Genomic DNA, 12,478 nt, shown 5'->3' with positions numbered 1-12,478 from the left:
AAGATAATCATATTGCAAAGATAATATATATAAGATAATAACATTAAAGACAAAATTAAATTGCAATAGGCCTACTTTTTCAAAACTTGATGATTTTACCTTTCTGTACATTTTGTATACAAATTCATTAAATAATTTTGCTTGTAAATGTCTATTTGCATCACGTTTATTACGGAAAACACATTATTTGATCAATTTACATTGTGCCCCTAAAGTTCTTTGTGTGCTCCTTACTTTTTCAACTTAGGAGCACAGCGTCAAGCCCTGTACCATGTCGAGTTTTTTTATGTAAAAAAAGTCTTGTTTACATTCACCAAAATATACCCTAAGTATCCTCAAGGCCAAAATATATGCATTGATGGCATTCCCTTCCTCAGAAAACATTTGTAAACTTACTTTATGGGAAAATTTGTAATCTGTTGTTTACCTCCATGTTCGCTAGCTTCGGTGAGAGTCTGTTTTGTCATTGCATTTGCTCCCACTTTGCTACTTTCTTATTACAGTTATGCAAACTGCAGATCAGTAACCATTGGCAGATATCTGTATTGTGTCAACATTTGTACCTGTGTGTTCTCATGAACATGGAAGAGTTGTTACCAGATGGTTTTCCACTATATATATAAACATTGCTCCATAGCGCGACTGGTGGTCAAAAACTCGATATGGTACCTTTAAGGTGCAGAAGCAGTAAATAAGTTCCAGAAAAAGTTGTTTTGTGCATGGAGCTGCCCCATGTCTAGGAAGAAAAAACTCACTCCTACCTTAAGTTAATGGTTCACTGTCACTAACAATGTGTTTTAAGTGTCCTAGGGTTGAAGCCAATGGAACTATTCATGATTTAAACTTTTAAGTCAGGACACAGTATGGGTCAACTCTTCCTCTGAACTAAAAATAAGACAAGGCTGTAATTTCCCCAAACAGTTTTTATGTCTGCAAAATAAGTTCAGCCAAGTACAAGTCAAGAATTGGAGCTTCTCAGTTCAATTCTATGCACCCAGACAGAAGCTTATGTAACCAGCTGGTGATTACTGTTGTAATTATTGAGATGAAGACTAAGAACACATCAGCTTCAAAAGCAAAATGAAGATTTGATCCCAGATACACTCATCACAAGGTTGTCATGCAGAACGCATTGAGACTCTGATGGTGTCATTACTTTACAGCAAGTTAAAAACTAAAACAAAAAGATTGTGTTTATGAATCTGCCTCCCCATCCAGAAAACAACAAAAAGCAGAAGCAATATTACACACTAAGTGATGTAACTGCAATTGAACAATGTGTCCAATTGTAAAGAAAGTCTTGCAAATTCTAAGAAAGCACAGCAGACACACTTGAGGACTTTCAGGTTAGCTGAGGAAAGTGAAAACCTTTGTTTATAAGTAAGGTGTGTGTGTGTGTGTGTGTGTGTGTGTGTGTGTGTGTGTGTGTGTGTGTGTGTGTGTGTGTCATTTGTAATTTTCAGATACTGGTGCCTGTGTGATACCTGAATATGGTAAAAATACCAAAACAATATTTACTTTTAGGAACATGAATTTTTTTTAATTTCTATTTTTTTTTTTGCAAGTATCCTTTGTTGGGCTAACTTCGTTCACAAAAACATCCAAACATTTGGAATACAGCTTTTCTGACGTTAGCATGTAACTACATGTAGCAGTGTACTTGCAGCTGAGGAATGACAATAGCAGCACTTAAAATCACCAATAAAAGCTTGTTAACACAACTGGACACATTCAGCAGGAATACGATCCGAAATCGTGGAGAAATTGAGCATCCATGATTACATGATTACATGATTCCCTGATGTTAGCATGGCGCTATATGTATCAGTGTACTTGCAGCTGGGGAATGACTGTAACAAGGAGTCGCAGCACATTTTTTTAACATGAAAAGTCAAAAATAAAAGCTTCTAAACACAACTGTACGTGTTCCAGCAGGAATACGATCTGCTATCAGGGAGAAGTTTACAACATCGGCAACCCAGATTACATGTTTCTCTGATGTTAGCATGCAGCTACATGTAGCAGTGTAGACAAAATAATGTAAACACATGCAGTGGTGTGCCTGGAGCAAATGACCATATAAAGATATCTGGCACAGTATGACATCATACTGTAGCCAGAGTAGAAAAAACTGTTGGATGAATCAATGAATCAGTATTGAATGGTAGGAAACGTGAGGTTTTTTCTCACAGGGATTATCCATGGTTGTAAAATTACATATTCAACACAAAATACGGAAAAGCATAATAGATCCCCTTTAATGATCACAACAGTCACACAGCTATTGTCACACAGCAGTCACAATCTGGAGAGACTGTGGGCACAGTAGTTGGACTGTCAGCGGAATATGAATACATATGACTGGACATAAATACACACACACACACACACACACACACACACACACAAACACAAAAGAAAAAAATCAGCCCGCCTCTTGACACTCATCATCACACCTACCATTGCCACACTTATTGGGAGGAAATAACATCATCAACACCTGATGACACCCCTGCAATCAGTGCACAGGTGTAATGAGTATCTGTCTAATTAGAGTGTTGTGCTGTGCTGACTGACAGACAGGCTTTACCTGTGACTGAGTGCATCTGCGCTTTCCAGAAGCTTTCTGAGACTCAACACAACTAGGAATGAGTCACTATATAGGCCACCTATGCGCGTGCACACACACACACACACACACACACACACACACACACACACACACACACACACACACACTTGTAGCCCCCACTGTGCAGGTGTAGCTAAGATCAAGCCTGGAGGGATTCTAACATTCCCTACAGAGCAAATGGACCAAGGACAAAAGTGGCACAAACCGTAGGGGTACTGTTCCAAAACAAGGGTCAATATGTCAGCAGCCTCACTGTGGCACACTGACCCCCTGACTGAGCCTGTTTCTTCTTCTGATTCTATTTTCAGGCTGTAACAGTGTCCTTGTGTCATTGGTCAAAACCAAATCATAAAAGAAGAGCGAATATCACATGACTGATTGGCCTCCTCAACACATATAAATAAAGACTTCTGTTTTCTGATATTTGTGTCAATTAGATTAGATCAGCATTAGATTTTTTTTGGCCTCAAGTCTGTGTGTATGTGTGTGTGTGTGTGTGTGTGTGTGGGTGTTTCATTCATGGACAGCGGTCATGTCAGCGTGAAAAGATAAAAGGTTAAGCAGTTAGCTAGGGGCTGGTACGTTCTGATCTGTGCCTACTCACACACACATACACACACACAATACAAATTCAAGGTACAGGTCTTCCTGTGTCTCTGTTCCAGTAGGTACAGTGTGTTCAGTGCAAATGTAATATAGAGCAGCTGTGGAGTCCCTCCCTCTGTTATTTGATAGAATATATAGAACAGTGGTCTTCCTTGAACAGACTGGTCAAGGTCCCTGCTTGGCCAGCCTTCACAGAAGGGGGAGCAGCTTGAGCCCAATTTGTGCTTGTGGAGAGGAGCAAACCATGGAGCATATTATTGAGGCCTGCCCTCTCCAAAGACTAAAAGGAGGTCTAGTCTCCCTCCACAATATAGATCAAGAGGCTACTGCTCAGCTTGAGAAATTTGCATTCGCTTAATAAAATAAATATAGAACATGTGCGTTTAAAGCACATAAGTGGGATATTAAGCAGGAAACTGATGCTCACGCCTAGTAAAGCAAAACATCTGCTTGGTCGCCCCTGATACTGAATCCTTATCTCCCACTTCAGATCAGTGGTATCAGTCTGTTGGAGCTGTTTTCCAAGGGCTGACCAAGTCCTGCAGGCTTGTTTATCTCAGATTCTGTAAATCTTTTGAGCAAATTAGAACAGATTTTAACATTTCCACTCAATACTTTTTTAAGTACCTTCTAAATCTTTGCAGGAAGTACAAGATCCATCTAAAACTGTCAAAGTTGGAAATGCCATGGTCAGGACCAAATCTCTGAAGGCAATAATTCCAGAGATTTATACTTCACTGCAGAATCTGATTTCCTAGCTTATGACTTCCTGGTGCCATTGTGGGTGGGTGATCTCGTGGTAACATTTACCACTGCAGACTGGACCAAGATCTGCAATGGAATCTTTCCGAAACGTACTTCAATCTCTATACAAACCTCTATTATAAGTGTAAAACACATAAAGGTTCATTTACCCACTTGTTTTGGTCATGTAATTGCATCCAGGCATTTAAGAAAGGGGTTCATTCTGTGATTTAATACGTAAATGTTACTGGTCAACATTTTACACTGTCTTCTTCATTTTACTTCGGATACGGTCCCTAAATTTCTGTTAACAAACCCCAGACTTTCACCAGGAGCCCGGTGTTCACTTTCCATATGAATGTAGAGCCAAACCGTGGTGTTTTTTTCTAAACCTAGAAAACCCACTGTGCTTTTGTTGCCTAAACCAAAAAGCCATCTGTAGCAGCGTCCCAGAGCATTAACAACAGATGCAGGACGGTACCTAGCAAGTAATATTTAGGCATGAAAGGCCACTGACAAAGCGGTGACTTGTGACGACTTTAGATAAGAATATATTGGTGGGAAAGGAAGTGAGCCTGGTTTGAGTCTGCGGTTGACCCATTCATGTGATGCAACCTCTGTTGCCAGCCAGCCAGCGCTGTTTAACAGCTGACCTTAAAACTTTTGCTTCCCTTTGTAAAATTGGCTAATAAAATGACCCCTGCAGCAAGACAAACAAGCATGACTGTAATTGTAGACTGAAACTATCTTCCCAACTAATCTCAAAAGTCCCCATTAGTCATTAACAAAACATCAGTAAGTAGCAAAGATACGGCATTATTCAAGTAGCTGGGGTCAATAAAAATTCAAATCCCGGGCAAAAAAAGGTTAAGAAGGACTGCTGAACTGTTGTAAACAAGTGATTCATTCGCGTCAGTTTGGCAACAACAAAAACATTTTCTGATGAGTGCTCTAAAATCATCCTGGAACACAATGCACTGCTTATGTGACGTAATATAAATGCTTCCTCCCAAAATGAGCTGCATACATGTTGTACCACAAGTTAATCACTTGGTCAATTGGACTGCTGGGTCATGACATATTGCAAAGCATCTTCAGCTCAGATTCTTGTGATCACGATGTCCTGAGCGTCCGTGACCGTATCAACCATCTCTTCTTACAAGTACACAACTAACAGGGCAGCGTGCACCTCGCACAGTCACAGAACAAAAAACGGAAGCTTCCTCTTGGAGAGGAACTGGGAAGGGAGGACAGTGAAGGTGGAAAGCACCAGACACTTATCAGTGACGTAGAAGACAACTCTTCATTCAAAGAGCAATATGACAGCCTCCAAGACATTCAAATGTGTGTGTCAATATAAAATGTCAAATTAAAGCACTGTCCTCATGAGACACAACTTAATAGCCCAAATTAAAAGGAGACTAAATATTAGACTTGCTAATAAGCAAAAAGAAACTATGAAAAAAGAAAACCACCAGACAGAACGTGATCCTTAAAGGCTATTTAAGTTGAAACATTTCAACCTCTTCGTGCACTAACATGCTAAACTTTCAGTACTATCAGCAGCAAGGTACCAGCACACCACATACAGCACGCAAAGTCCCATGAAACATGGCGACTGTGTGACATGCAATAAATGATGGTGAGAAACCTACATTACCTCTATCTTTCATCAAAATGTCATTGTCATAAATAAAGGTGTTCCTCAGAGCAGCACAGCAGCACAGACAAAGATGCAAAGGTACAAATTGCCACCCTAGGAAATATATCCCATCAGCAGCTGTTTAAGCCGTCACATGTGACAGGCATGTGAACAGAAATATTGGTAGTCTGCTTTTGGCACAAAGACATACATCCCATACATTTGACTATTTCTTTCTTCACCCTTTAAGAGACGGTATTCCAATAAAACCAAATGAAACACCATCCAAAACTCTCCCATTTTGCACGCATTAAGCTTTGTAGCTCAAACAGATTATAGGAAAAGATCTTTTATCACCTTTAAGTTCCATCAGTCCTAATGCTGTTTGTCTAAGTAACCCCCATTATAGCCACTTACAGATTATCTTCCAGCAAAATGCACAAAGAGGGTGATCTGGGATCGTGTGCAGGGCCAAGAACATCTCAGTGACATTTACTTTAATGCAAATAATTGGCTTCTTATTTGTGAGGCGAAAGCTTCTGTATGATGAACATGTGTGCTGCCAGGTTGCGCAGGTGTGATGAGTCAATGGTCAAATGAGTCACCATTAAAGGTTAGTGGAATTACAATCTTGATATGAACACACACGCAGCTGTTAAAGCAATGAAACTAATTGCAAAAAGCAGAGAGTAAATTTCTCCAATTTTAACCCATCATCCTTTAGCCTGTCCATTTTATTAAATCTAGACAACAAGGGATCATTATGTAGTTAAAGGGACAGTTCATTCCAAATACATATTTTTTTCTCTTTCCTGCAGTGCTATTTATCAATCTAGATTTTTGGTGTGAGTTACCGTGTGTTGGAGATCCACATCCACAGACTTGTTGTGAGCAGTTTTATGTAGGAACTATTTTGCATGCATCTACTGATCTACTGCTAACCTAGCACCACTGAGCTAACTAACATTACAGCTCAGCCAAGGAGGACGCCATTGATGTTTAAATCTCGCACTGTTAGAAGCACAAGCCTCTTGTCCATAAATAGATGCACACTTTCTTCTGCACGGTGATACAGTTGGTGGGTGTAGTTGGGTAGAAAGAAAATAGTCCTACATAAAACTGCTTACAACAACGTCTGTGGATTATCTTGAGTAATCGGGTCATGGTCTTGTCCGACCAAATTCTCAGTGGTTGGACAATTACTGTTACTTTGATAAGGCTGTGTCTCCACCAAAGCATTACCAAGAAGACACCACCGCTCAAGGCTCAAAGCTTTCAACAAAAAAAACATCCCACCTGAGCCCTTTTTGAGGTGGCAGGATGGCTAACATTAGCTACCCGGCTAAAAATATTAAGTCTCTTTCTCGGATACAGCTCTACAGCGATATTTAACCTTAGTAACTTGTGTTGTATATGACACTGTCAACCCCAGAGTTAACTTCTATAGTGTCCAGTATGTCAGATTCTTCTGATCAGTCCTGCTCATCAGTTAGTGGTGAGATGGACGCGGTTCAGGTGGAAAAGCTTTACGGTATACAGCTTATTTTCAGATAATGATATTACAGTGGAGACCACATTTATTTTTCACTGGAGGAATTCCACTTACCTCAACACAGAGTTTATACTTGCTCTGGGCAAGTGTTAAGGCCTTTGCACACTGAGTCAGTTTATTATGTCAAAAACTGTCACAAGTCTTAAAATAAATGACTTAACATCTTGTCAATCACGGTTGCACACTGAGTCCAAAACGTCTTCATGCAGCTGCGGTGCCAAATGAAAGACAGGGAGGGGGTGAATACAGCCAGAAGCCAGATAGGTAACTCCAGTGGAAAGAAGCAAAGGAGGAAATGTGTCTTCTCATTTGTCAAGTATTACGAATTTTCACAACGAATGCAACAATAAGACGCAACGGAATCTGTATGCATGGTTTCTGTGCGTGACAATTTTTTCGGATGATTAAAAAAACGAATCTGAAAAAAACAGACTCAGTGTGCAAGGGCCTTTAATGTTGAGCCCTGTGACGAGTTCGTGGCGTCAGTCTGACCACCCTATAGTTCAACTACCCATTAGTCCGACTACCCACTAGTCCCACCATAGAGTCCTATTTTTTGAGATCCATTAGACCGACCTCCCAATATTCTGACCATACTTGTGCCATTCTTCCGTCCGCTGCTAATCCGACCCGTTAACATTAATTAAAATGGATACCTAGATGGATACCTGCCTGTATAATATAAAGCAGTTACGTCAGGCTATCTGGTAAAACCTCTGATCGAGGTATCCACTCTAACAAACATTGACGGGTCGGATTAGCGGCGCTCGGAAAAATGGCACAAGTATAGTCAGATTATTGGGAGGTCAGACTAATGGATCTCAAAATATAGGACCCTATGGTCGGACTACTGGGTAGTCGGACTAATGGGTAGTCGAACTATATGGGAGTCGGACTGACGTGTTGTCCCCCCCTGCCCCCCTGTGACAGGGGAAAAAATGCTTTGGTGGACACACAACTCTACCAGGTAAAGCACACTCAGTGCACTGTTAAAGAGTTGGTAGAATTTCACTCGACCTAGATTTTCTTTGATTGAATACAGCCCTACTGGAAAGAGACATGTTATTACACTTTGAGTGCCATCTAGTTCCATTACATTTGAGAGGAAGCAGACATCGCTACGGCCAATATCTCCAACACTCGGCAACTCACACCAAAATAATCTAGAGTAATAACTAGCACTACAGGTGAGAAATGTGTATTTTTGATTTTTGGGCTGAACTGTCCATTTACACTCAGAAATAAATACAAAGAAGACTGATGGAACACGTAAGAATTATTAAACTGCAATACATCTGATCTTATCTTGTTTAATTGAGTTATTTTATTCACCATTTGCCTTTGTCACATTAGTGCTTAAACATTTCAAATATATGAGCAACCACATTATACTCAAAGGTGCACTTTGACTATGCATGACAACAAGGTGCTACTTAAAGAACATGGGAGAGGAATACAGGTAGAGAGGATTTTTTTCTAACATGACTCCTTTACGTTAATTGCAGTGTTACGCAATGCCCCAAGTGTAATTAGACTTCCGTCTTGATGTGAGTCACTCAGTAAACTCCATCACTGAGGAAGATGCCACTTGAAATGTATGGCTCAAGTCTACACGGCATTGGAACATGCACTTGACATCTGAAGCATCCCTGATTGAATACTGATGGGAATATTTTCTTTCCACGTCTTTGTAACAAGGATACTTCAGGACTGACTCTTTGACAAGTGCAATGAAATCAGCACACCTGTAACACAAACATTATCTATGGCCTGATACTGACATGCTCTGTTATGTAATGTATGGTCTATTAGATATTAACCATAACTAGTCTTGATTGCCTAATCATGATCCTTAACAATTAGGATAAGATATACAACCATCTTGCCTGTGAACTATAACCTTCTGTGATAGACAGAAGGGGCGGTTTTATCAGGCTCAGGGACACTGTCGGGACAGTTTGCCTTGATTTGACGAAGACAGATGAACAGTCAACGACAGTCTATCTGTGGACAGATATACAATTTTCAAAACAAGGGCTTGTAACACTCAGGTTCCAAGTGTGTTTCCTCCACTATGTGAACAGAGTTATTGGCCCAAGTATTATCTGGAGGTATAGGGGTAATGTTTAGGGTTAGAGTTTCATATTTGCTGCAGGTTGTGGGGTGTCAAGAGGAGGACGTAACTTAAGTCAAAATTCAGACTTCCCCTATCCACCAGGATCCCCAACCAACCATTACGAGTAGGCATGTAACGATATGTTGAATTTCGCGGTGTCGCGATAAAATAAATTCTCAATACCGTCGTGGGAATGCCACGGTAGTTATATAGCTGCGTTCTCCTACAGAGCCGGTAATATGACTGTGTGACTACATTCCCCATAATCCTTTGCATGCAACTGCACACGCAGGTGAGAGCAGACTCATGCAGCTCAGCCTCTCAGCCTCTCCGCGACCGTTCGTCATAGCGAGAAGCCACACATATCATGTGAAACAGCGGAATCGTGGCTTTCCGACAAGACCAAGCACTTGTCGGTAGTCCAATGTTTTCACAGCGAAAAAAAATTATAAAGTTACACTAAAAAAATGTATAACAAAGCTTTCATACAGCTTTGCACACACATTACTTTTGGATGGATTACTCGCGAATGCAGGGTCGCACAGAAACGGCAAGCATATCACATGAAAGCGCAGGACCAGAGCTTTCCTCTCCTCATCTCCTGTTCTGAGAAAGTGTTAGGGTCTCCTTGANATTAGGGACAGAAGCAATTGGACATAGCCTATATAATGACGAGGAGCTGATTGAGAGGTTTCAATTCGGTAGGAGAGATCTGTTTGAACTTATTGAGAGAGCTGTCACCCGATTTACAGTTTGTGTTGGGCTGCAACACAGCACTACCACCCGCCTTCCCACCAGGCAGGGGAATCCTCCCCAAATACGTCAACAATGATGTCACTGTAAATTGAGGTTTTCGGGGAGGACCCCCTCCCCAGTTGGATGATTTTTTTTGGAGGAGATGTATTTTTTTGCCTTGCTGAGAAGATCTTTCCACTTCTTCCTCATGTCAGCCTCTGTATGAAGGCAGCCAGAGTCTGAACACGTAGCCTATTGATGTGCCCCGTTATCTCTGCCCCCACTGTTTTTTCTTATTTGTGATACGTCTCTCTGCTGGCTGTACAGCTTGATTAATTTTCTAATTTCAGTGTCGGTAAAGTTTTTCGTTGATTCTTCATGTTTTCTTCAAATCTTAAACTGTAAATAAACTGTCAAGACAGATGAGAGGGGCTGTCAACTGTCAAGCACACAGGGTGATTCAGCGGCGCGTCATTTAACATCACCGCACTCCTCTAGGCAGGCCGCGTGGGGCATTCCGGGGGCATTCACATGGACGCGCACAGCTAAAACCAGCGTAGCTAAGACCAGGCGTAAGCCCTGTTGGTGCAACCAGCGTACGTCCACTCCTTAAGACTGGTATTAACAAAGACCGTCTTAGGAGTTACGACCAGGCGTAGTAAAGACCAGTTGGTGCAACCAGCCCCTGGTGTCTAAGCCTCCTTCGCTGCCTATCAATTCAATACAATGATGCTATAGAGAATTTGCTGGTATCCAAACAAAATCCAGTCAAGAGTATGGTTTCTGGAAAACTGAAACTTTTAGGGACTGTACACATGCCGTGTTTTTTTGCAGCCTCAAATCCAAGGCGCCCAGCAGGGGCGCTCAAACTTCCAAGCGACGCATTCCCTAGCGCCTCTTTTCAGGGCGCAATGGCTGCGCATGTCATGTCATGTGACAAGGACCAACCAATCACAGTCAACAGATATCTCTCTCTTTATCCATAAATAGGTGATCATTTTGGGGAAGTTAAGTATTTTAGTGCAGGGCTGGCCGAGCGCCTGGAAGAAGATCAGCTCTGCACCCAGGATTTCAGGTAAATAGACTTTGATAATGGCTACTCAACATTACATATACAAGAAGTTACACAAGGCGATTAGGAACAGCAGCTACAATATCTGAAGTATCTCTTACCACATTCCAGAATAAAGGGTTGAATATGATGGCGATCACAGCAATACAAAAGCTGGAGTCATGAAAGTTGATGTGTCGTAGGAGTCCCTCCATCAGCGTCACGTCCATCTGAAAGAAACAGCCATGTGAAAATCACACAAATACGTGAAAACATAATTTCATTGAGAGGAATTAAGAGAGAAAAGTGTGGCCTATGACACTGTCCTCACTTGCTACTTATAAAAAGGTGTTACAAATTGCCAGAGGTCAAATTTCCATCCAAATTTGGTACAAATTTTCACAGAATTTTCCAAAATCTGCCAAAGCTATGCAACCTCTTTTGACTTCTCATTTCCACGTTACTTCCTATGTTTCTTGCAGATACATTTTAGTTAAATGTTGAAGGACGGAGAGCTTCAGCAGATACATGCGCATCTTCTTGACCCTTAAGAGGTTTTTTCCCCATCATTTTGAGTTCCTTTTCAACCTTAACAGACGTGTGCTACATACTGTCTGTTAGTTTTGGTCTGAAATAACATTTGCATTACTGCATATTACTGTATAGTGCTGTCTCAATCACAGTATATAATATTTTCATTGTGAATAAAGAGGGCAAACAGACAACAGTGGACACAGGGCCTTTTAAGAGTTAAGCATGGGGTAAAAATAAATTCTTATGACTTATTTGAGGTGCAGCAGCATAGACCGATATTCCATCTCTGTAACACTGAAGTGCTGTGTGTGGTTTTCAATTTATGCCTACTGACGCCAGAGATGAAGCACAACAAAGAATGTGTTTTAGGCCAAAAATCCCAGTTTGCTTTGGTTGTTTTACATCATAGTGTTGAGGCCAAAAGGACAACACAGCCTCAAGTATAAACGTCCAAATACAGTGGCAATGTAGGTGCCAAGTCTGGATAAGTAAAAAGAATGCATGGAATAAAAATGATGAGTGAGATTTCAGTCAACTGCCTCTATAAAATAAAAGTGAACTATGACGTAGTTGGCTGAATGCACTTACTGTAGGTCGCGTTGGCTAAAAGCATCAGCTAGATAAATGTAATATAATGAAGTACATTTTCCAGAACAGTGAGTTATTAGGAAACATGTGGTTCTCCATTGCAACTGCACTCTTCTTTCAGGAAAATATAAGAGCCTTGCACTCAGTGTTGTCCAATATTCATTACCTCCCACATATAATACCTTCACTCAGTGTGTATGACTTTCACTTAACATCTACAACAGCTATCTAAGTAGTAGGGATTATACTGCACTGTACAGTGATGGTATTATCAGACA

The 12,478-nt window shown here is 40.9% G+C and overlaps 1 protein-coding gene across 1 annotated transcript in view; it reads right to left on the bottom strand.

Annotated features, from left to right (window-relative positions):
* The window catches only part of pemt (phosphatidylethanolamine N-methyltransferase), a 91,053-nt gene that overhangs the window by 73,028 nt on the left and 5,547 nt on the right, over positions 1-12,478 (bottom strand). Inside the window, exon 2 of the mRNA XM_050059578.1 lies at positions 11,201-11,308. Coding sequence (XP_049915535.1) covers positions 11,201-11,308 — 108 coding nt within the window. The remainder of the gene's footprint in view (positions 1-11,200; positions 11,309-12,478) is intronic.

Source organism: Epinephelus moara, chromosome 13 (genome assembly GCF_006386435.1).
Source record: "Epinephelus moara isolate mb chromosome 13, YSFRI_EMoa_1.0, whole genome shotgun sequence".
NCBI classification, from domain to species: domain Eukaryota; kingdom Metazoa; phylum Chordata; class Actinopteri; order Perciformes; family Serranidae; genus Epinephelus; species Epinephelus moara.
This window is presented reverse-complemented; position numbering and strand designations above follow the sequence as displayed.